The 25936-nt window shown below is 46.5% G+C and overlaps 1 protein-coding gene across 3 annotated transcripts in view; it reads right to left on the bottom strand.

The window, feature by feature from the left end:
- IGSF21 (immunoglobin superfamily member 21) overlaps nucleotides 1-25936 on the bottom strand; it is a 255051-nt gene that overhangs the window by 103614 nt on the left and 125501 nt on the right. For all 3 annotated transcript variants that reach the window (XM_087879094.1, XM_087879093.1, XM_087879095.1), the window contains one exon: nucleotides 18353-18465. In XM_087879094.1, the coding sequence (XP_087735220.1) occupies nucleotides 18353-18465 (113 nt within the window). The remainder of the gene's footprint in view (nucleotides 1-18352; nucleotides 18466-25936) is intronic.

Raw genomic sequence — 25936 nt, 5'->3', positions numbered from 1 at the left:
CTGTCCCCAGCCTCCAGAGCCTCTCTAGGAGTCTGGGGAGGGCAAAAAAGGTCTCCCCCCCCCAGAGGCCGAAAATGGCCCATTTGCCAACTTCCTAGAGAGGCTCTGGAGGCAGGGGACAGCAAAAAACGGGCCTTCCCCACCCCCCACCCCCCCTTCAAGGCCCTCCTGAGACAGGAGACATCCTGTTTCGGCCGGAGCTGAACTCGCGTGCCCACTGATATGGCTACGTGTGCCACCTGTGGCACCCATGCCACCGGTTCGCCATCACAGTTCTATACCCAACTCCAAATCCTACAGGAAGATGACCTGGCTGGCTGACATTACAGTCCAGTGCATATTAATCACTCCAGTCTCTCTCTCTCTGGCGTTGCGAGGACATATGACACACAAGTCCTTTCCTTATCTAATCCTCTTTCTTTGCAAAAAAAAAAAAAAAAAAGGCCCTTAGAAAGGGATCGCAGGAGGCTTATAAACACAACCCACACCTTCTGTCATAATATCTCGGCCAAAAAGCTCGCTTAAGGTTTTTCATGGCTCGGAAATCTGCAGAGCTGTCCTTGCTGGCCTCACCAACTTGCGCCAGCAGCCTTCCGCGAGCCAACAGCCCACTGCTTCAAAGCTACACATTTATTTTTTGCAATTAATTTCTTCTTTCTTCTCCGCCGTTCTGGAAACCATGGCCAGTTTGCTGCAAGGCCATCTCAGGCCACCTTCTGGATCCTGCTTGCCCTCCGACTCCAGCTAAGCTCTTTGTTTGTGGAGTAAAATCTCCGCTCGCAGCCAAGATGCCATCCACACGAAGCGTGACAGGCAAACAAAACAGGTACCCTTAAACGTCACCGAGGAAGCAAAACCGGGGTTGTTTTTTTTCCCTGCGTAACCCAAAGCCCAAACTCCGAAAGAACATAGATTTGTCAGACCGGCCTCAACTCGATCTTTTAAGTAAAAACGATCCTTAGCTCCATTTGTTGAGAAAGATACCGTTTCAAGCTGAATAGAGTTGGAAGGGACCCTGGAGGTCTTCTAGTCCAACCCCCTGCTCAAGCAAGGAGACCATTTCAGACAAGTGACCGTCCAGTCTCTTCTTAAAAACTGTCCAGTGTTGGAGCATTCACAACTTCTGGTGGCAAGTTGTTCCACTGATTAATTGTTCTCACTGTCAGGAAATTTCTCCTTAGTTCTAAGTTTCTTCTCTCCTTGATTAGTTTCCACCTTTTGCTTCTTGTCCTGCCCTTTCCAGGTGCTCTGGAAAATAAGATGACCCCCTCCTCATTTGCAGCCCCCGCAAATACTGGAACTCTGCTATCAAGTCATCCCAAGTCCTTCTTTTCTCTAGACTGGCCAAACCCGCAAATCCTGCAACCGTTCTTCATATGTTTTAGTCTCCAGGACTTTGATCATCTCCGTTGCTCTTCTCTGCACTTTTTCCAAAGTCTGAACATCCTTTTTTGTAATGTGGTGACCAAAACTGGATGCGGTATTGCAGGTGTGCTCTTTGGCAGCACTGACTTACTGAGGGAAAACCCGGGCTTTTCAGATTCGAATTTTCCCAGATGTGCCAGTTTGCCTATTCTAGTAAAGACTAGAATGGCGCAGCAGACTAAAGTGCTGTGTCAACTTGCAAAGTTTTCAAGTTGCCATGAGCAGGAGGGAGGGAGAACTGATAGAGCTGATTGATTGCCCTAACTGAAGTGCATTCCATACATTCTTCCTGACCGCAATCAGAAGGAGAGTGTTGGATTTCACAGCCAGCCAAAGTGGTTAATTGGAGAATGTGATTTATGACATGGCCAGAGAGGAGGGGAGAGACAGGGTCATAGGGGAACGTAAATCTACGTGGGATTTCGGAAACTTCACATGCTGTTAAGGAGCACCAGCTGCCTGCAATTACTGCAAGTTCAAATCTCACCAGGCTCAAGGTTGACTCAGCCTTCCATCATTTCTAAGGTAGGTAAAATGAGGACCCGGATTGTGGGGGCAATAAGCTGACTTTGTATAAAATAGAACACCGCTTAGGGGGGGCCAAAAGCCCTATTAAGCAGGTCTATACAAAAGTATGAAGGCTATTGCTTAACACATTGTAAGCCGCCCTGAGTCTCCGGAGAAGGGCGGCATATAAATCGAACCAATAAAAATAAATAAATAAAAATAAAATAAAAAGAGAACTTTGGAAAATGCTTGCTTCGGCGTCTTTACTTGGAGTTGGGGTTTTTCTGGAACGCTGACACTCTTACTAAGGCTTTCTAAAGCCGTACTACTACTAATACTTCATGTTATTTTGATTCTATGGCCTTGCAAAGCTAATTGCCAATTAGGTCTTTGGCAGTATGTCAGGGGAGATGAAGGTGGGTGTTTATCAGCCTTATCCCGAAGGACTGTAGCAGACTTCTGTTGGACTCTTTACAAACAATTTGGGATTCATCTGCGAATGAACAGATTGAGAATGAACAGGCTGTGAATGAGCAGAATTCACAGCCGTTGAAATAAAAAGAGGGTTTTTGGGACTCATTGTGGGCTTTTGTTGTATCCGGAAGCCTACGTCAGAACAGGTTTTTCTTTTGAAGACGTTTCACTTCTCCTCCAAGGAGCTTCTTCAGCTCTGACTGGATGGTGGGGAAGGGAAGGATTGATACTCCTTGCAGACAGCTGGTCACTTGCGTTCTTTTTAGAGAGTTGTTGAGGCCACTTGAGGTTTATCTGTGTCCTCAGGGTTACCTGAGTAGAGCAAATGGGTGTTGAGCAGGGGTAAAATCCAAATTTTTTTACTACGGGTTCTGTGGGCGTGGCTTGTTGGGCATGGTGTGGCTTGGTGGGCGTGGTTTGGTGGGTGTGGCAGGAGAAGGATACTGCAAAATCTCCATTCCCACCCCACTCCAGGGGAAGGATATTGCAAAATCCCCATTCCCACCCCACTCCAGGGGGAAGGATACTGCAAAATCCCCATTCCCACCCCACTCCAGGGGGAAGGATACTGCAAAATCCCCATTCCCACCCAACTCCAGGGGGAAGGATTCTGAAAAATCCCCATTCCCACCCCACTCCAGGGGGAAGGATATTGCAAAATCCCCATTCCCACCCCACTCCAGGGGAAAGATATTGTAAAATCCACATTCCCTCCCCACTCCAGGGGGAAGGATATTGCAAAACCTCCATTCCCACCCCACTCTGGGGCCAGCCAGAGGTGGTATTTGCCGGTTCTCCGAACTGTTCAAAGTTTCCGCTACCAGTTTGCCAGAACCTGTCAGAACCTGCTGGATTTTACCCCTGGTAAAATTCCTTCCTTCCTTCTTGAAACTGTTGAAAGGACTGTGTTGTGGACTGGGGATAGTGTGTGTATCTCCCCCCACTTCTCTCTGTATATATATGTTTATGTGTGTGTGTGTGTATATGTATATGTATATGTATGTGTATGTGTATGTATATGTATCAGAGGTGGGTTTCAGCAGGTTCTGAACAGTTCTGGAGAACGGTAGCGGAAATTTTGAATAGTTCGGAGAACCAGTAGTAAAAATTTTGACTGGCCCCACACCCATCTATTCTCTGCCTCCCAAGTGCCAGCTGATTGAGAGGAAATGGGAATTTTGCAGTAATAGGGTGGGAATGGAGATTTTACAGTATCCTTCCCCTGCCACGCCCACCAAGCCACACCCACAGAACCGGTAGTAAAAAAATTTGAAACCCACCACTGATACGTATACATGCATATGTATATGGAGAGAGGGAGAGAGAATGAGAATGAATGAATATATACTCTGCAAGGAGCATAAACCCTTTCCTTCCCCACCATCATCCAGTCAAAGCCGAAGAAGCTTCTTGGATGAGAAGCGAAACGTCTTCAAAAGAAAAACTCAGAAAGCCTCTTGAGAGAGAAAAAAAAAAAAGAGCACCTTTGAGTGGGACAAATGTGACCTGGAGGACTTGAGAATCTCCATAGACCAGGGGTGGGCAACTGTGGCCCTTTTACAACCTGTGGACTTCAACTCCCAGAATTCCTGAGACAGCCAAGCTGGCTCAGGAATTCTGGGAATTGAAGTCCACAGGTCATAAAGGGGCCATATTTGCCCACCCCTGCCATAGACCTTCAAAAATATACCTTCTCATAGGTATATTATGAGATTCTCGCTCCAATTTGGATGGCTCCGATTCTTTTGACCTTCAGAAAAACAGGCAAGCCAGCTATCCCAAGCCCCCTCTCCCGCTCCCCCCAAAAATCCCGGGGACAGAAAGCTGATGCAGCTGGCACAGGGTTGGCTGGTGACAAAATAAATAAATAAATAAATCCAAAATTTCATCAGAGCTGCAACCGGTGTTTAATTGTTGGAAACGGCGTTTTCGTTGCCTTGTGCTCTTATTTTGTTTGCTGCTCAGAGTGCCTTCTGGTAGACGGGCAGCTCTGTCAGGTCGTTTAATAAATAATACATCCGTCCATAAATATGGATAACCCTTTTGGAAGGATAAGGCGAATCTGTGAGCTGGGAAAGGACTCTTTCCTCCCACCCCCAAACTCATATTTGAGAAAGACTCGGCTTAAAAGGCTCGCTTTTTAACAAGGGCGCAAGCGTTCAAAATTTTCTTTGAGTCAAAGGTGAGTCTTCCAGCTGATCTCAGCTGGATTGCGAAAAGCACTTCCTGATATTGATGGTTTTTTAGAAGGTGGTGGGGAGGAAAAAAAAGACGCTATGATGGGTAGGACCAGGGGTGGGCTGCTGAGGGTTCGCAGGGGTTCGGGAGAACCTCTAGCTAAGATTCTGTGCGGTTTGGAGAACCCCCAAATCCCACTCCTGGCTGGCCCCACCCACCCCTCCCCTCCCCTCCCAGGGGTCCCCACGCGGCCCATTTTGGATGCAGGTAAGTGCACGCTGTGCGCGGAGGCTCATGGAGGGCGAAAAACGGGCCTACCGGAAGTTCAGGAAGGCTGGAAACGGGCCTGTTTCCAGCCTCCAGAGGGCCTCTGGAGCCTGGGGAGGCCATTTTCGCCCTCCCGGAGGCTCAAAAAAAGCCTCCGGAGCCTGGGGAGGGCAAAAACAACCCCCCTGTAGTGCAGGACGCCACCTGGCCACGCCCACCCAGCAACCGGGCAGAGAACCGCTTGCTAAAATTTTTGAAGCCCCCCCGCCTCCTGGATAGGACTGAGTTAAAGAAATCTTACCATCACGGTCTGCCACATCGTTCCAGGTTTGAGGGACGTTGGGCCAAACCTTCTTTGCCTCATTGATTTAATTTGGAAAATCGCTCCGATTCGACAATTTGAATCAATTAGGAAAATCAATCCGACGTGATTCTGCAGCATTCCCGCGCTCCAAATTGATTTAGAGGTATCCGTTCGCATCCCATTCGATTTGTAAAGTTGATTAGATCTGAAGATTCAATTAAACCGCCTCTGAATCCCTTCTCCAAATTGAGTTTCTGCCCGGCTCTTAATACGATGGCCGGATTATTTTAATGGGAAACATCAATATGCCAAAATTTAAGGGTCTTAAAAAAAAAAAAAAAAGCTTTAGCTTAACCATCTCTCACACAAAACGTCCGTGAGGTTAAAGTAAGACCGGCGAACGATGTTTGAAATCAGCAGACAAGCTAAAGATTGGCATCGTGCCACGGAGTTTCAAGAAAGGAAGAGACCCTGCCTTGCTGCCGCTCGTCCTTGGCCAAGACCCTTCCCTGGTGCCAAGGCGTTTACAGAAGGCTCATGCCAATACGCTGGCATCTATCCTAGGTTTTCCAGACTCCCCGAAGGGCAGTAAGTATACAGTGACCTTGATGCCAGCGTGGAGATGGTGTCACTGGCACAATTACCGTGCCCCTCGTGGAGATCTAAAAACCAGTGGGGAGGAGTGCCAAAGTCCGATCGCAGAGAAGAGTGAACATTTTGGCAGGATTCCCCTGAATCTGTAGCTCTGGTGATCGATCATTAAGAAGTCCACTTTGCTGACAATGGAAGCATGAAAGGAGACCCTCTCTAGACTCCATAGAATAGAAGGGAAGGGAAGGGAAGGGAAGGGAAGGGGGTGGGGTGGGGTGGGGTGGAGTGGAGTGGAGTGGAGTGGAGTGGAGTGGAGTGGAAGGGAAGGGAAGGGAAGGGAAGGGAAGGGAAGGGAAGGGAAGGGAAGGGAAGAGAAGAGAAGAGAAGAGAAGAGAAGAGAAGAGAAGAGAAGAGAAGAGAAGAGAAGAGAAGATAATAATTAGAGTAGAATAGAATAGAATAGAATAGAATAGAATAGAATAGAATGGAATGGAATGGAGTGGAGTGGAGTGGAGTGGAATGGAGTGGAGTGGAGTGGAAGGGAAGGGAAGGGAGTGGAGTGGAGTGGAGTGGAGTGGAGTGGAGTGGAGTGGAAGGGAAGGGAAGGGAAGGGAAGGGAAGAGAATAATTAGAATAGAATAGAATAGAATAGAATAGAATAGAATAGAATAGAATAGAATAGAATAGAATAGAATAGAATAGAATAGAATAGTCGGAAGGGACCTTGGAGGTCTTCTAGTCCAACCCTCTGCTTAGGACGTGGCTGCAATGGAGAGGATGCCCGAAGCTCCCTCCTGAGCCCCTAGAGATTGACTGCCCCGTGCTCTGATGGACCCCTTTCGTGGTGCGTCAAAACTCCTTCCTCTTAAGAAGTCCTTCGTTCTTCTCAGCCACCAGGTTTCATGGCGTCCTTCTGAATAAATCCCAGTGACGGCTTTTATGGGCCAGTGAGCTGTGCAGACTAGCAAACGGTCCAGATTATAAATGTCTTCTTAGGAGGAAGAAGGGATCCAAGACAGCTTCAACTCTCAACAGCGTTGAGGCTCAGGGACTCAAGGGTAGAGAGAAGTTGGCGGTTGGAAGCACTGCCTAAAGAGCTTCTTGGACCTAAACCATGCGACATCTTCCCACTCAAAAGTTCCATGGGGCACACAGAAGGGATACACAAAGTAAGTCTCTTCTCTTCTCACTCCCCTTCCCATTCTCCTTCTCTTCTCTCTCCCCCTCCCATTCTCCTTCTCTTCTCCTTCTCCCATTCTCCTCTCTTCTCTTTTCTCCTCTCCTCTCTTCTCTTCTCTCCTTTCCATTCTCTTCTTCTCCTTCTCCTCCTCCTCCTCCCATTCTCCTTTCTTTTCCTTCTCCCATTCTCCTTCTCTTCTCCTTCTCCTTTTCCCATTCTCCTCTCCTCTCTCCTCTCTTCTCCATTCTCTTCTTCTCCTTCTCCCATTCTCCTTCTCTTCTCCTTTTCCCATTCTCCTCTCTTCTCTCTTCTCCATTCTCTTCTTCTTCTCCTCTCCCCCTCCCATTCTCCTTCTCTTCTCCTTCTCCTTTTCCCATTCTCCTCTCTTCTCTCCTTTCCATTCTCTTCTTCTCCTTCTCCTCCTCCTCCTCCCATTCTCCTTTCTTTTCCTTCTCCCATTCTCCTTCTCTTCTCCTTCTCCTTTTCCCATTCTCCTCTCCTCTCTCCTCTCTTCTCCATTCTCTTCTTCTCCTTCTCCCATTCTCCTTCTCTTCTCCTTTCCCATACTCCTCTCTTCTCTCTTCTCCATTCTCTTCATCTTCTTCTCCGCCTCCCATTCTCCTTCTCTTCTCCTTCTCCTTTTCCCATTCTCCTCTCTTCTCTCCTTTCCATTCTCTTCTTCTCCTCCCCCTCCTCCCCCTCACATTCTCCTTTCTTCTCCTTCTCTTCTCTCCCTCCCATTCTCCTTCTTTCCCCCTCTCCTCTCCTCTTTTCTCCCTCCCATTCTCCTCCTCTCTTCTCTCCTCCTCTCCTCTTTTCACTTTGGGGGAAGAGAGATCCGATTGAAATTTTGAGCGCGCTCTTCCAAATCCCCTTGGAACGAACTGCCAGCTGGAGCTAAAGCCAATCTACAAACCAAATTCTGTTTGGTGAATCGTGGTTGCCCCTACCATGATGCTCTCATTGAGACACAGTCACTATCTCTGTTGTGTAAGAGATGAGAAAATTGTTAGATGGGGCCGCTGTGGCAAAAAAAAACCCACCAAAAAAAAGAAAAAAAAAACCTGATAGACTTTCCTCTCCTGGGAATGGAGAGATATTTCTGCAAACTGCAGAACAGCAGTGGGACTTGATAATGAAATTGTGCTGTTCCAACTACAAAGGATTCTATCTCTTAAGGAAAAAAAAATGTATTAGATTCCTTGGTGAACCATGAGAATCAACTTAGAAGCAGCAGGAAGAAGAAAAGAGAGAGAGAGAGAGAGAGAGAGAGAGAGAGAGAGAGAGAGGGAGGGAGGGAGGGAGGGAGGGAGGGAGGGAGGGAGGGAGGGAGGGAGAATTCTCACTAAATACAGAGAGGATCACACCACTATTTTAAATATTTCACTTTGCCCTGAGTTGCAGGATGGTATACAAAGGGCGAAAAACAACTACCTGCCGTATAATGAAACACGCTAACACCAAGGGAGTTGAAATAATGCTTCCTGAAATGGCATTTTCTTTGATTTAATGCTTTTTTCTTTACCGGGAGATTGGAACCTGGCTATGATAGCGCAGAGTTTCGCATAACCCAGCCCAGGGAAGAAAAGAAGAAATACCAGCGAACAGTTCAGAATCAGAACTCACCACCATCTAGAGGCAATGAGTCGTCGGAACTCAGACCCACAGAAATTACAAACTGGGAGGGAGGAAGGAAGGAAGGAAGGAAGGAAGGAAGGAAGGAAGGAAGGAAGGAAGATGTGATGGATGGATGGATGGATGGATGGGAGGGAGGGAGGGAGATGTGATGGATGAAAGGAAGGAAGGAAGGAAGGAAGGGAGGGAAGGAGGAAGATGTGATGGAAGAATGAAGAAGGAAGGGAGGGAGGAAGATGTGATGGATGGATGGAAGGGAGGGAGGAAGGAAGATGTGATGGATGAATGGAAGAAGGAAGGAAGGAAGGAAGGAAGGAAGATGTGATGGATGGTTGGAGGAAAGGGAAGGAGGGAGATGTGATGGATAAACGGATGGAGGAAGGAAGGAAGGAAAGAAGGAAGAGAGGGAGGGAGGGAAGAAGATGTGATGGAGGAATGAAGAAGGGAGGGAGGGAGGGAGGGAGAGAGGAAGATGCGATGGATGAATGGAAGAAGGAAGGAAGATGTGATGGATGGATCGATGGATGAAAGGAAGGAAGGGAGATGTGATGGATGAATGGAGGAAGGAAGGAAAGAAGGAAAGAAGAAAGGAAGGAAGAAAGGGAGGGAGAAAGGAGGAAGGAAGGAAGGAAAGAAGGGAGGGAGGGAGGAAGGAAGGAAGGGAGATGTGATGGATGATGGATGAATGGAGGAAGGAAGGAAGGAAAGAAGGGAGGGAGGAAAGAAGGGAGGGAGGAAGGAAGGAAGGAAGATGTAATGGATGAATGGAGGAAGGAAGGAAAGAAGGAAAGAAGGAAGGAAGGAAGAAAGGGAGGGAGGGAGGGAGGGAGAAAGGAGGAAGGAAGGAAGGACAAGCCAAATTACTCCCTGCGTGCAGAGGAATCGCGTGGTGTGTTTCCACTCCTTAACAAAATATTCCGGCAGCCTGGCACCAATGTTCAAAAATGCAATTTCCCACCTGTGGCCAAACACAGCCCAGCACTCGCCATCTGCTTCCTTGGCACCGGTTAAAGCGGTCCCTCCCTTTAAGTCTGAGATTTGCCCTCGGTGGGAACCTGGCAGCCCAGAAAGTTCAGCTCCTCATAATTGGCCTCTTCTAAACTCTGCTGGCCAACCTGCCCTCCAGGAAGGAGGCTACGATGACAACAAGGAGAGAGGGAGAAGGCAGCTAAGATGCCCATTTTATTTGTTAGAAAGAGTCGCAATTTTCTCTTTCCTTTCCTTTCCTTTCCTTTCCTTTCCTTTCCCTTCCTTCCTTCCCCTTCCTTTCTTTCCATTTCTTTCCTTCCTTCTCTTCCTTTGTTTTTCTTTCCTTCCTTCCTTCTTTCCTTCCCTTCCTTCTCTCTCTTTTCTTCCTTCCTTTTCTTTCTTTCCCTTCCTTCCTTTCCTTTTCTTTCTCTCCCTCTCCCTTCCTTCTTCCCTTCTCTCTCTTTTCTTCCTTCCTTTTCTTTCTTTCCCTTCCTTCCTTTCCTTTTCTTTCTCTCCCTCTCCCTTCCTTCTTCCCTTCTCTCTCTTTTCTTCCTTCCTTTTCTTTCTTTCCCTTCCTTCCTTTCCTTTTTTCCCTCCCTCCCTCTCCCTTCCTTCTTCCCTTCTCTCTTTTCTTCCTTCCTTTTCTTTCTTTCCCTTCCTTCCTTTCCTTTTCTTTCCTTCCTTTCTCTTCCTTCCTTCCTTCCCCTTTCTTTCTTTCCATTTCTTTCCTTCCTTCTCTTCCTTTGTTTTTCTTTCCTTCCTTCCTTCTTTCCTTCCCTTCCTTCTCTTTCTTTTCTTCCTTCCTTTTCTTTCTTTCTCTTCCTTCCTTTCCTTTTTTCCCTCCCTCCCTCTCCCTTCCTTCTTCCCTTCTCTTTCTTTTTCTTTCTTTCCTTTTCTTTCTTTCCTTCCTTCCTTCTCTTCCTTTGTTTTTCTTTCCTTCCTTTCTTTCCTTCCCTTCCTTCTCTCTCTTTTCTTCCTTCCTTTTATTTCTTTCCCTTCTTTCCTTTCCTTTTCTTTCTCTCCCTCTCCCTTCCTTCTTCCCCTTTTTCTTCCCCTTCCTTCCTTTCTTTCCCTCCCTCCCTCTCCCTTCCTTCCCCTTTCTTTCTTTCTTTCATTCATTTTCTTTCCTTTCTTCCTTCTTCCCTTCCCTTCCTTCTCTCGCTCTCTTTTCTTCCTTTTCTTTCTTCCCTTCCTTCCTTTCCTTTTCCCTCCCTCCCTCCCTCTCCCTTCCTTCCTTCCTTCCTCTCTCTCTTTCTTTCCTTCTCTTTCTTTCTTTCCTTCCCTTCCTTCTCTCTCTCTTTTCTTCCTTTTCTTTCTTTCCCTTCCTTCCTTTCCTTTTCTTTCCCTCTCTCCCTCCCTCCCTCTCCCTTCCTTCTCGTCTTTTCTTTCTTTCTTCTTTCTTTCTTTCTTTCTTTCTTTCTTTCTTTCTTTCTTTCCTTCCTTCTTTCTTTTTCTTTCTCTCTCTCTCCCTTTCTCTCTTTCTTTTTCTTTGCCTTTCTTTCTTTCCTTCCTTTTTTCCTTACCTTCCTTCTCTCTCTTTTCTTTCTTTCCCTCCCTCCCCCCTCTCTCCTTCTGTTTCCAGATTAAAAATAGAAAAATATTGCTTCATCTACCTCTCCTATTTTCACTACTCAGTGTGTGAAGATGATTTGTGTCCCCTGCACACTCACTCACACCACAGGCGTGCACACGCACACACCTATCTTACTGCCAGACGACAATGCTTTTCCAAACCGGAAAAGGATTATGCAAAACAGAAACGACTTTTCTTTCTCCAGGGAAAAGCAGGCTAATCCAGTATTACCGAGAACAGCAACCGAGTGGAGGAAAAGGATAGCTATGCATATGCATATCGGGGTGGTTGGGGGCACACTCATATCTGTGAGCCTTGAAGCACAAGAGAAAGGATGGGGGTCGATGGACTGAATTCAATGGGACGGGAGACCACCAGGAGTAGAATCGTGCAGATTAGCAAAATTTGGGGACGTATAATACGCCAATTCAGAATTTGCACCCTCACTCAAGGATGGCAATTGTTGGCATCTAAAGTAGCCAAAACGGCACTCACACAAACACACAAAATGTCAACTCGCAAAGCATCCCTCGCCTGCTCTCGAGTTGCCATAGGCAAGGGGGATGGGAAACCGACGAAGCAGCACAGCAGCCAAAAACAGAAGTACATTCCAGACATAGCTCTCTCAAGGCTGTCTCCCAGGGTTACCCAAAGCGGCTGGAGGGGAGTGATCTCTACAACCCGGGAAATTGCTCCATTGGTGAATGTGATTGATGACACACCCTGGGGGAAGGAGGAAACAGGGTCATGATTGGGGTGTAAATTACATGGGGTCAGAGTTGGCTTCACTTGGGAACGTGCCACATGAAGCTCCTAATAAGTAACTGGATTTCTTTTGAAGCTTGGCTCGAGGCTCATGATTTAATTAGGCCTTAATATGGCCCCTTTATGACCTGTGGACTTCAACTCCCAGAATTCCTGAGCCAGCTTGGCTGTCTCAGGAATTCTGGGAGTTGAAGTCCACAAGTTGTAAAAGGGCCACAGTTGCCCACCCCTAAATTAGGGGATCCGTCAGAACCCTGACACAAGAAGGAGATTTGCAAGAGGCTTGCAAAAAGTTCTCCATCCCTAAACATCCACACAATATCCACCCAACTACCTAGGAGCGAAGATATTTAAAAAAAATAAAAAAATCTTTCTTTTTATCCCTCACACATAAAGTGACAATTTATTCACCCCAGCAACAAAATTATCAGTTGCAACAGGTTTCTTTTATTACTATTAGCAATGGGAAGTTTAAATGAGACCTTAATTAAATTCTTGCTTAAGTTTGCATAGAATTGGTTAAGAAATAAGAGAAGGAAGGGGGAAATACAAACATCCACCCTCGTATCTAATGCCTTTTGGGAGATAATATTGAACAGATCTGTCCTTCGGCCAGACAGATGAAAGAACGGCTCTTCTAAGGAAGTTTAAGATTTGCAAAACGGATATGAAAAACAATGCATCATCTCTGAAAATAAATAAATAAATAATGACCTGACCCCTTTTTTCGTCTCTCCAAAGAGTTGTCCAATCAATTAACCGATCTGGATAACCTATTAAACACCGCAGCGGTTAATTATCACCATCAATTCACAGTTCTGCAAACAGGGCTGGCGGTATTTTAATTTTAATTTTTTTTTTTTGCTTTCGCTTTTAATGAGGTGACTGTTACGACTCTATGCTACATGTTCCCCGGCAACACTTTTCATCTTTTGCAAAGGGCATGGATGTAAATCCGAGCTGCTGCATGGACCATATAGACAAGAGGATTTGATTTGATTTATTAAAATGAATTTATAGAGCTGCCCAACGCACACAACAGTTCCTCCCTAAATTGGCTTTACAAACAATTTTAAAGACGGTTAGAATGGGCCAGTTTTATGGATCAAACAGAAGACTCGTGGAAGACGTCTGATGATCTTTCCTGACCATGATGGACCATAAGGAAGTTAGTCTATATGAAGAAGCCACCATCTGATGGCCCATAATGGCATCCTACAATATTTCTGTTGCATTGCATCCAATCCAGGGGTGAAATCCAGCAGGTTCTGACAGGTTTTAGAGAACCGGTAGCAGAAATTTTGAGTAGTTCAGAGAACCGGCAAATACCACATCTGGCTGGCCCCAGAGTGGGGTGGGAATGGAGATTTTGCAGTATCCTTCCCCTGGAGTGGGGAGGGAATGGGGATTTTGCAGTATCCTTCCCCTGGAGTGGGGGGGGGAATGGGGATTTTGCAGTATCCTTCCCCTGGAGTGGGGAGGGAATGGGGATTTTGCATTATCCTTCCCCTGGAGTGGGAGGGGGAATGGGGATTTTGCAGTATCCTTCCCCTGGGGTGTGGAGGGAATGGGGATTTTGCAGTATCCTTCCCCTGGAGTGGGGGGGGGAATGGGGATTTTGCAGTATCCTTCCCCTGGAGTGGGGAGGGAATGGGGATTTTGCATTATCCTTCCCCTGGAGTGGGAGGGGGAATGGGGATTTTGCAGTATCCTTCCCCTGGAGTGGGGAGGGAATGGAGATTTTGCAGTATCCTTCTCCTGCCACGCCCACCAAGCCACACCACACCCACCAAGCCACGCCCACAGAACCAGTAGTAAAAAAAATTGAATTTCACCACTGATCCAATCTCTTATCTGGTGCCTTTCAATGAATAACAGTTGGAAGGGACCTTGGAGGTCTTCTAGTCCAACCCCATGCTCAGGCAGAAAACTTCAGGTATACCACTTCAGACAAATGACAAAGAAAAAGAAAATGCACTAGGGACAGTATATGTGGTACCTTTCTCGATAGCAGTAATCTTGGAGTCCTAGTGGATAAATAAAGAGCCAGCTGTGTGCAGCAGCTGCCAAAAAAGCCAACACAGTTCTAGGCTGCATCAACAGAGGGATAGAATCAAGACCACGTGAAGTGTTAATAGCATTTTATAAGGCCTTGGTAAGGCCACACTTGGAATCCTGCATCCAGTTTTGGTCGCCACGATGTGAAAAAGATGTGGAGACTCTAGAAAGAGTGCAGAGAAGAGCAACAAAGAGGATTAGGGGACTGGAGGCTAAAACATACGAAGAACGGTTACATGAACTGTGCAATTGTGCTTTGAACTCTGGTGCTGGAGAAGACTCCTGCGAGTCCCTTGGACCGCAAGGCGATCCAACCGGTCAGTCCTAGAGGAGATCAACCCTGATTGCTCTTTGGAAGGCCAGATCCTGAAGAGGAAACTCAAATCCTTTGGCCACCTAATGAGAAGGAAGGACTCACTGGAGAAGAGCCGAATGCTGGGAAAGATGGAGGGCAAAAGAAGAAGGGGATGGCTGGATGGAGTCACCAAAGCAGTCGGCGTGAGCTTAAATGGACTCCAGGGATGGTGGAGGACAGGAAGGCCTGGAGGAACGTTGTCCATGGGGTCGCGATGACACAACTTTGCAACTGACAACGATAAGAACAACAATTCTGGTCCATTCTATTTGAACAGCTCCTATTCTAAAGACACAATGGCTATTAAATGCTCTGTTCCTTTTTCGCATTCCACTCCACGGTGCAGTCTGCTGCTGTTACTGCCACATATATATATATCTTTATCATCTATCCAGAACACTTCTGTCGATGGGCAGATTAAAGAAATGCTGAATAAACGCCTAATTTGGTCCGAACCTTTTTTTTTTTCTTTGCACCACGGCGTCGAGGGCGTACAAATCAGCTAAACCCCTTCTTTTGAATTCACACAATTGCTCCAATTTTGCCATTTTGATCTGATGGCGGGTGGGATTGAGTTATTTCCAAATCGAAGCATCTTGAAAATATTTCCATTTTGGAAGAAATGACCTTGCACGGAATGCCAGCAAGAATACAACTGAATTCTAAATAGATATATATATATATATATATATAGAGAGAGAGAGAGAGAGAGAGATTGCTAGGGGCAAAGTGATAAGATACAGAACAACAATTTTTTTTTTCTCATTTTTTTTTCAAGGTTGGCCAAAGAAATCACTGAGGGCAAGAGTTAAGGCTGAATGGCAATCAAATACACAGGCAGGTTTTCAATTCCGTCCACAACCTGAAAATTTAATGGGTTTGCAGATAAGGCGCCTTCTGACTCCATCCAGTTGATCCAAAACTAAATAATGTTGACACAGATTGCTAATAGACGCAGGACAATTTACGTGTGTGTGTTGGGGGTGGGGGTGTCAGCCAGAGAACTCCACCGGTTGTTAAAAGGAGGCAAACATTCGGGGCAGAGAATAGAATAGAATAGAATAGAATAGAATAGAATAGAATAGAATAGAATAGAATAGAATAGAATAGAATAGAATAGAATAGAATAGAATAGAATAGAATATTGGAATGAAGAATAGAACAGAACAGAACAGAACAGAACAGAACAGAACAGAACAGAACAGAATATTGGAATGAAGACTAAAATGGAGTGGAGTGGAGTGGAGTGGAGTGGAGTGGAGTGGAATGGAATGGAATGGAATGGAATGGAATAGAATAGAATAGAATAGAATGTACGACAGAACAGAACAGAACAGAACAGAACAGAATATTGAAATGAAGAATGGAATGGAATGGAATGGAATGGAACGGGACGGGACGGGACGGGACGGGACGGGAAGGGAAGGGACGGGACGGGAAGGGAAGGGAAGGGAAGGGAAGGGAAGGGAAGGGAAGGGAAGGGAAGGGAAGGGAAGGGAAGGGAAGGGAAGGGACGGTAAAATTCAGAGGTGTGCAACATGCAAAAGATAATGGGATCACGACTTTCTATGCTAACTCTGGGAGCTGAGAATTGTGCCAAAAGGCCAATCCAACGAAATTTACCCGCCAACCTTACTTGTCAAAGAGGAAGAAGGTGACACCTCCCTCTATAAAGAGATGTTCCCTCAAGCATCCCATGGTGTTTCTTTCCAGCCGGTGCCTTCTTCCTTTGGGTTACAGCTACAGCAAGAGTGGAAACTGGTGGATTGCTAGAGGTTCCTCAGCCCCAGCTGAGGTCCATTGGAAACAAGAGTGTGACAGTGTCTGGAGATCCACCCTTTCTCAACCATGAATTTTGAGGGTGTGATCCTAGTGGACAATCAGTTAAATATGAGCCAGCATTGTACTGAGCCAGTTGCCCCCCCCACCAAAAAATGCAATCCTAGGCTGCATTAACAGAGGGACAGAATCAAGATCAAGTGATGTGTTAGTACTGTTTTATAAGACCTTGGTAAGGCCATGCTTGCAATACAGCATCCAGTTTTCATCGCTGTTAAGGATATTCTTGGCTCATAACCGATGTTGTAGGTTATTGAGCAGAGTACCCTTTGAGTAAACGCATGAAAAGTGACTGGGAGTGGTTGCGAACAATCACAGTCAACATACAAACACACTGAGTTGTTGTAGTCTTTTACTTTTAGAAAAAGTAAAGGAAAATCCAAAAACAATCCAAGTCATACACAGATAAGACGAGAGTTAAAAGATCAATCCAGGGATATTTCAAGTACAAAGTCTTCTTACCAGTTGTAGTCATACACAATAAAACAGTTCTTCTTGAGTTTCAAAACAGGAACAAGTTCAATCTCAAAACATTCAATAAATAAAACAACATGTAGCTATGATCAAACAGTGATCATGCAGAGAGATCAGGTAGAGAGTTACAGCAAATAAGCAGGTAAAATGGTGTAGTATCCACACAAGCCATGATCCTGACTTCCCTTAAGTACATTGGCTACAGAGCTTAGCCAATCAGGATACTGGATGATGCAATATAGTCTTAAAGCAATATAATACCTTTCTGACTGCAAACATCCATTGTTGGTTTATATATTGCCTGACCAACTAGTTAGACAAATAACTATTACCTAACAGTCGCCACGATGTAAGAAAGATATTGAGACTCTGGAAAGAGTGCGGAGAAGAGTAACAAAAATGATTAGGGGACAGGGTGCTAAAACATATGACAAACGGTTGCAGGAATTGTGCATGTCTCATTTAATGAAAAGAAGGACTAGGAATAGTTTAATGAAAAGAAGGACAAGATAGAAGTGTTCCAATATCTGAGGGGTGCCAAGAAAAAAGAGGGAGTGAAGCTATTCTCCAAAACACCTGAAGGCAGGACAGGAAGCAACGGATGGAAACTAATCAAGGAGAGAAGCAACCTGGAACTAAGGAGAAATTTTCTGACTGTGAGAACAATTGATCAGTGGAAGGGCTTCCCTCCAGAAAGTTGTGGGTGCTTCATCACTGGAGATTTCTCAAGAAGAAATTGGACAACCGTTTGTCTGAAATTGTATAGGGCAGTGATGGCTAACCTTTTTGCCATCGCGTGCCAAAAGTGGGGGGAGTGCGGGGAGGTCGCTCGCGCACCTGCCCACACCCATAATTCTATGCCCACTGCCCCCTGTGCATGTGTGCGTGAACCCCCCACACTCCTCCCACTTTTGGCATGTGATGGCAAGGTAGGCCCATTTCTCGCTCTCCCCAGGCTCCAGAGCCTTTCTAGGAGGCTGGGGAGGGCGAAACAGCCTTTCCCCCTCCCCCCCGGAAGGCCTTCCAGAGGCCATCTGAAGGCCGGAAATGGCTCGTTTGCCGACTTCTGGTCCCACTAGAAGGCCCATTTTTCACTCTCCCCAGACTCCAGAGCCTTTCTAGGAGGCTGGGGAAGGCAAAAACAGCCTTCCCTACCTCCCCCGGAGGCCCTCTGGAGGCCAGAAACAGCCTTTTTCCTGACTTCCGGTAGGCCCAAAAGGCCCGAAAATCAGCTGGCCGGCACGCACATGCTTGCCGGAGCTGAGCTTGCGTGGCTCCATGTGCCATAGGTTCACAATCACGGGTATAGGGTCTCCTGCTTGAGCAGAGGGTTTGTCTAGAAGACCTCCAAGGTCCCTTCCGACTCTGTTATTCTATTCTAAATATCACCCAGTAAACTTTGTAGAGGATTAAACGGAAGTTTCACCTCATGGTGGAATCCAAAGGAATGGACCCCTTTTGTCATTTTTCCCGAAAATAGGACCCAACCGGAAAATAAGTCCCAGCACGATTTTTTCAGGATGCTCGTAATATAAGCCCTAGCCCCCAAAATAAGCCCCAGTTAAGCTCGTCAGCCAGATGGATGCCTTTAGTACCCTATTTCCCCCCAAAATAAGAAAACCAGAAAATAAGCCCTAATGCGTCTTTTGAAACAAAAATTAATGTAAGACTTGGTCTTACTTTCGGGGAAACACAGTATTCTGTGAGTCAGAAGAGTCAGAAGAACCTGAGCCTCTTGAGAAGAGAAAGCAGACTCACCCGATACCAGACGATTTCTCTCATTCTGCCGTCGGTCTTGAAGTTACATTTCAGGGTCACGGCGTCGCCCACGACCACAGGAGGAAGAGGCTCAATACTGACCGTGAGGTAGCCTAAAGCAAGGAGAAGAAATAGAAGGTCAGTTATGAAGTGTTTTTTTTCTGATGGGTTTCTTGAATTTGGGGAGCTCGAGATGATCTCTCTCTCTCTCTCTCTCTCTCTCTTATGCTTTCAGTCAGCAAGAACCGAGCACTTAGGCACGTCATCGTGAAAATGGACATTTCATGTTGTGTTAAATGGGAAAAAAGGGGAGTAAAAATTGATTCCGTCGAGTGCTGCATTTTTTTATTCATTAATTCTGGACGCTCGGCCGCAAATCCTGAGTGCTTGTAAAGCATAAAAAAAAAAAAAAAGCACCCCAATCTTGAGTCTTTTTTCCCATCTACTTTCCCTTCTTTTCATAATGTCCCCGACTCTTACAAATAGTGTTGTCATCTCTTTTTCTTAATTTCACTTTCGGCTTAGTTTTATCTATATTCTTTCATGTTAGCGCCTGGCATGTTGTGATTTGATTTAGTGGATTTTTTTGTTTTTTTAAAAAAATTATTACCAGGGATTAGAATTAGCGGCATATTTCTGTTATTGGATTAATAAACTGGCTATTTTTAATTTTACTCATCTGTGGACCTTTTATTTGCTTCTGGTTCTTTTCTTTGTTCACTGTCCTATGAACTGCTGTGAGTTTGCATGGATTTGGTGGTATACAAATAGAACATATAAATCAGAAGTGGACTTCATATATTGTGGCAACCAGTTTGCCCAGCACCGGAAATATATATGCATTAGTGGTAAGTTGGGTTTCAAAATTTTTTACTACTGGTTCTGTGGGTGTGGCTTGGTGGGCGTGGTTTGGTGGGCATGGCAGGAGAAGGATACTGTAAAATCTCCATTCCTATCCCACTCCAGGGGAAGGATACTGTAAAATCTCCATTCCCACCCCTCTCCAGGGGAAGGTTACTCCAAAATCCCCATTTCCTCCCGATCAACTGGGACTTGGGAGGCAGAGAATAGATGGGGGCGGGGCCAGTCAGAATTTTTACTACCGGTTCTCCAAACTACTCAAAATTTCCGCTACCGGTTCTCCAGAACTGGTCAGAACCTGCTGAAACCCACCTCTGATATGCATGCAACGTCAAACAACACAGCAATTCGCTCATACGCGCCATCCTCGCATATGTGCAGCATCAAAAAAACAGCGATATAGGACGGGATTGTACCCAGGCAGGCCCACCCGCAGGTTGCTGAATACCATCTCTGATATAAATAAATAAAGTAATTATAAAACTATTGATATACACATAGTAACTAGCAACATGGGACGTGGTGGCTCAGTGGCTAAGACACTGAGTTTGTCGATTGAAAGGTCGGCAGTTCAGCGGTTCGAATCCCTAGTGCCGCGAAATGGGGTGAGCTCCCGTGACTTGTCCCAGCTTCTGCCAACCTAGCAGTTCGAAAGCCCGTAAAAAATGCAAGTAGAAAAAATAGGGACCACCTTTGGTGGGAAGGGAACAGCGTTCCGTGCGCCTTTGGCGTTGAGTCATGCCGGCCACAGGACCACGGAGACGTCTTCAGACAGCGCTGGCTCTTCAGCTTTGAAACGGAGAGGAGCACTGCCCCCTAGAGTCAGGAACGACTAGCACATATGTGCGAGGGGAACCTTTACCTTTTAAATCTGCAACACTGATTATCAACTGGATTTTAATTCCAGTTATCCAGAACAAGTGATTCTAATTTGGATATTATTAATTTTTTTGCATAAAATCAAAATCAACAGCAAAAGATTAAAAGTTTAGGTATGAGCAAGAGGAGTATAGGTAGTCCTCGATTTACATCAGTTCATTTAGTGATCGTTTGAAGTTACAGCGGGACTGAAAAAAATGACTTACGACCGTTTTTCACGCTTACGATGATGGCAGCACCCCCGTGATCACGTGATCAAAATTCAGCCACTTGGCAACCGGCTCGCATTTATGACGGTCGCAGTGGGGGTCACGGGATCCCCCCTTTTGCAACCTTCTGACGAGCACAGTTAATGGGGAAGCCGGATTCACTCAACAACCTTGTTACTGACTTCATATCTGCAGTGATTTGCTTAACAACGGTGGCAAAAAAAGTCATAAAATGGGACAAAGCTCACTTAACAAATGTCTCATTTAGCAACAGAAATGTTGGGCTCAATGGTGGTCGTAAGTCGAGGACTACCTGTACTGGAATTTCTCCAAACAAAAGGTTATCATCAAGTGGTTGAGTCTGTAATACAACACAGGTAGTCCTCAATTTACAGCTCTTCTTTCCTTCATCCATCACATCTCCCTCCCTTTCTTCCTTCTTCCTTCCATCTTCCTTCCTTCTTCCATTCATCCATCACATCTCCCTCCCTTCCATCCATCCATCCATCCATCCATCCATCCATCCATCCATCCTTCCTTCTTCCATTCATGCATCACATCTCCCTCCCTCCCTTCCATCCATCCATCCTTCCTTCCTTCCTTCCACCCACACATCCACTCTTCATATCTTCCTTCCTTCCTTTTTTCTTTCATTCATCCATCCATCACATCTCCCTGCCTCCCTTCCATCCTTCCTCCCTTCCATCCTTCCTTCTTCCATTCATTCATCCATCCATCACATCTCCCTCCCTTCCTTCCTTCCTTCCTTCCTCCCTTCCATCCATTCATCCATTCATCACATCTTCTTTCCTTCCTTCCATCCATCCATCCATCCATTCTTCCTTCCTTCTTCCATTCATCCATCACATCTCTCTCCCATCCATCCACCCATCCATCACATCTTCCTTCCTTCCTTCCTTCCATCTATCAAACCATCATATACTTTCTCTCCTTCCTTCCTTCCTTCCTTCCTTCCTTCCTTCCTTCCTTCCTTCCTTCCTTCCTTCCTTCCCTTCCCTTCCCTTCCCTTCCCTTCCCTTCCCTTCCCTTCCTATAAAAGATGTATTTAGAAGACCTCATCCACGCAATAAGAGATGCAGGAAAAAAAAACCCATCCCCCCCCCCAAAGGTTGCTTTCACCCCAATTCCTTCTATCCACAGCTTCCCCATGGATTCTCCCCCCCCCCGGATCCTAACCTTGCTCCAACCTGGCCTGTTGTCTGCCTCATCCTTCATCACACCTGTTTTAAGCTATGCAGAGCTCCCAGGTAAGGCAGTTCCAGAAGGGACAGAACCGGGACGGAGGCAAAAGGATTTTAAAAAATTTAAAAGTGGGGAAGAAAAATTGCAGAAGCCGTTCCGCCCTCCCCCCCACCCCCCTCCCCAGTTGCCAGGGTGACTTCTGACAGCTGCCGAAAGAGACACCTTGAGGAAAGTGAATGATGGATTAGGGACGGGCTAATCGTCTTTTCTCCAGTTCCCCTTGGCCTACTCAGCAAGAGGGAGAAATATAGTAATTTTTTCTCCCTTTTGCTCTTGGTGGAGGTGAGTATTCTTGCAATGGAAGGAGACGGGGCAGCCTGCACAAAGAACATCTGTCCAAGGACATTTTCTGGTGGCTAACAGCTGTTGTGAGGAGGGGGGGTCTCTGAGCCGGCGAGACTCTTTATCTGCAGACCCCCGAATGCATTGGGGTCGCACTGGGGTGAACGGGCCTGCAGATTACCCTGCCCCACAGCTGCAGGTCGGATGGCGCTAGTTGTATTGCTTTGACCCTGGCTTCATGCAAGATACAGAAAATTATCAACTTACAACCGGAATTAAGCCCAGAACATACAGGCAGCCCTTGACTTATGACTGGAATTAAACCCAGAACATACAGGAAGCGCTTGACTTACGACCGGAATTGAGTCCTGAAGATACAGGCAGCCCTCGCCTTACAACCGGAATTAAGCCCAGAAGATACAGGCAGCCCTCGCCTTACAACCGGAATTGAGCCCAGAAGATACAGGCAGCCCTCGCCTTACAACCGGAATTAAGTCCAGAAGATACAGGCAGCCCTCGCCTTACAACCGGAATTGAGCCCAGAAGATACAGGAAGCCCTCAACTTACAACCGGAATTGAGCCCAGAAGATACAGGAAGCCCTCAACTTACAACCGGAAGTGAGCCCAGAAGATACAGGCAGCCCTCGCCTTACAACCGGAATTAAGTCCAGAAGATACAGGCAGCCCTCGCCTTACAACCGGAATTGAGCCCAGAAGATACAGGAAGCCCTCAACTTACAACCGGAATTGAGCCCAGAAGATACAGGAAGCCCTCAACTTACAACCGGAATTAAGTCCAGAAGATACAGGCAGCCCTCGCCTTACAACCGGAATTGAGCCCAGAAGATACAGGAAGCCCTCAACTTACAACCGGAAGTGAGCCCAGAAGATACAGGCAGCCCTCGCCTTACAACCGGAATTGAGTCCAGAAGATACAGGCAGCCCTCGCCTTACAACCGGAATTGAGCCCAGAAGATACAGGCAGCCCTCACCTTACAACCGGAATTAAGTACAGAAGATACAGGCAGCCCTCGCCTTACAACTGGAATTGAGCCCAGAAGATACAGGAAGCCCTCAACTTACAACCGGAATTGAGCCCAGAAGATACAGGAAGCCCTCGCCTTACAACCGGAATTGAGCCCAGAAGATACAGGCAGCCCTCGCCTTACAACCGGAATTAAGTCCAGAAGATACAGGCAGCCCTCGCCTTACAACCGGAATTGAGCCCAGAAGATACAGGCAGCCCTCGCCTTACAACCGGAATTGAGCCCAGAAGATACAGGAAGCCCTCGCCTTACAACCGGAATTAAGCCCAGAAGATACAGGCAGCCCTCGCCTTACAACTGGAATTGAGCCCAGAAGATACAGGAAGCCCTCAACTTACAACCGGAAATGAGCCCAGAAGATACAGGAAGTTCTCAATTTACAACCGGAATTGAGCCCAGAAGACAACGGAAGTCCTCAACTTATGAGAAGAATTGAATCCTCAACTAATGACCAGAACTGAGCACAGCATGTAGACTTAGTCCTCGACTGACAAGTGGAATTGAGCGAGAAGATAAAGGCAGACCTTGATTTATGACCAGAATTTTTTTAAATACCGGTTCTGTGGGCGTGGCTTGGTGGGTGTGGCAGGGGGAGGATACTGCAAAATCCCCATTCCCACCCCACTCCAGGGGAAGGATACTGCAAAATCCCCATTCCCACCCCACTCCAGGGGGAAGGATACTGCAAAATCCCCATTCCCACCCCACTCCAGGGGAAAGGATACTGCAAAATCCTCATTCCCACCCCACTCTGGGGCCAGCCAGAGGTGGTATTTGCCGGTTCTCCGAACTACTCAAAATTTCCGCTACCGGTTCTCCAGAACCTGTCAGAACCTGCTGGATTTCACCCCTGGTTTAAACGGAAATCTTTGGTGAAGTTCAGCAGCTAAAATATCTGTCAAGAAATAAAAACTATGGAGGAACGGAAATGGGTGGGTTTATATTAACACAGGCACCTCTCTTCCTTGCTGCAACACCAGCAGGAAACCTTAGTAAGGCCACATCTGGAATACGGCATCCAGTTTTTGGTCACTACATTACAAAAAAAGATGTTGAGATTTTGGGAAAAAGTGCAAAGGAGAGCAATTAAGATGATCAAAAGCCTAGAGACTAAAACATAGGAAGAACGGTTGTGGGAATTGGGAATGGCTAGTCTAGAGAAAAGAAGGACTGGGGAGGGGGGAGGATAACATGATAGCGGTAGTCCAGTATTTGAGGGGCTGCCAAAAAAGAGGAGGGGGGAGCAACTTAGTGGGGTAGGGTTTCCTGCCTAAGCAGAGGGTTGGACTAGAAGACCTCCAAGGTCCCTTCCAACTCCTTTATTGTGTTAATAACAGAGTATTGGTATATTTAGTTTAACAAAGAGAAGGATTAGGGGTGAAATGATAGCAGTATTCTAGTGTTCGAGGGGCTGCCAAAAAAGAAGAGGGGGTCAACCTATTCTCCAAAGCACCTGAAGGCAGGACAAGAAACAACAGATGGAAACTAATCAAGGAGAGAAGCAACCTGGAATTAAGGAGAAACTTCCTAACAGTGAGAACAATTAACCAGTGGAACAGCTTGCCACCAGAAGTTGTCGATGTTTCATCACTGGAGGTTTTTAAGAAGAGACTGGACAGCTACTTGTCTGAAACAGTACAGGGTCTCCTGCTTGAGCAGCGGGTTGGACTAGAAGACCTCCAAGGTCCCTTCCAACTCTATTCTATTCTAACATCAAAGCTGAACAAACCTGTCCATTTCCAAAGTAGGTCCTAAGAACAGGGGTCTCCAACCTTGGCAACTTGTGGACTTCAACTCCCAGAATTCCCCAGTCAGCAGGTCAAGTCAGCAGGCTGGGGAATTCTGGGAGTTGAAGTCCACAAGTCTTAAAGTTTGGAGAGCCCTGTCCTACAGGGAGAAAGAGGGTCTGGTTCAGGGGTCGGCAACCTGCGGCTCTGGAGCCGCATGTGGCTCTTTCATCCCTCTGCTACGGCTCCCTGCCACGGGTCGGCTCCACAATTGATAGGGCTTTTGGTTAGGACAGGTAGAGGAAAATGGATGCCGCACTAGGAGGAGACTCTATGGTGGGGGAACCGGACTTCTGGGCAACAGAGAAAAAAGGACGCTGCGCTAGGAGGAGACTCTATGGTGGAGGAAACCAACTTCCGGTCAGCAGAGGAAAAAGGACTCTGCACTAGGAGGAGACTCTATGGTGGGGGAACCAGACTTCCGGCCGGCTCCAGAATTAAACAGGGGGCTTCCGGTTAGGACCTTTGTGGCTCTTTTGAGTGTTTAAGGTTGCCGACCCCTGATCTGGTTGCACCTCTCCAGGGCCATGCGAAAGCAGAAATTCGCCAGAGAACAGAAAACACAACCCAATTACCTCCATTACAACCCTCAGCCTGGACCAGGCCCCCTTCTCGGACCTAAATCTCTCTCATCGCCCTTTTGAAAACTAACTGGCACCTCTTGTCTCCTTTATCCATGATGGGGAGCTGAACGGGGCGATCTCTCTTCACATACAATTTTATCTCCACGCCGAAGGAAATAACACCGGAGCATATCGGCAGAGAGATGTAAATAACGTCTTAATGGAACTGTCATGCAGAGAGGGGATAAGGGAAACACAATTGCACACTGCGAAGAAGCGAGGGGCCGAATTAGGAAAGAGGGTACTGCAAAAAAAAAAAGAGAGAGAGAGGCGTAGCTGACGAGACCCCCTGAAGGTTCTTCTTCAAGAAGCCCACCTCCGTTCACCAAGGAGGGAAAATCAAGAGCGCCATTATTAAAATAACCATCTTCCTAGAATGCAACTGATGAGTGGTTGAAAGAGGCAGGGATTTCGCTTATGTTCTTCAATGCAATAATCTCTCTCTCTCTCTCTCTTTTTTGTTAAAAATGGCTTTTTCCCTATCTGCCTAAACAAAGCACCTTGATGTTGAGGGGATCAGTATCTGCCTATTTGTAACACACGCAAGTCACAATTTCTTAGTGCCTTCCTACGAAACTGGTGCAGGGAGAAGAGTTCTTCCCAATTTGATGGGGCAGAACAGAGGAAATAGGA

Source organism: Pantherophis guttatus, chromosome 15, assembly GCF_059756535.1.
Source record: "Pantherophis guttatus breed Tessera chromosome 15, ASM5975653v1, whole genome shotgun sequence".
NCBI lineage: Eukaryota > Metazoa > Chordata > Lepidosauria > Squamata > Colubridae > Pantherophis > Pantherophis guttatus.
The sequence above is the reverse complement of the archived record's forward strand: the minus strand, read 5'-3'. Positions and strand labels throughout refer to the sequence as shown.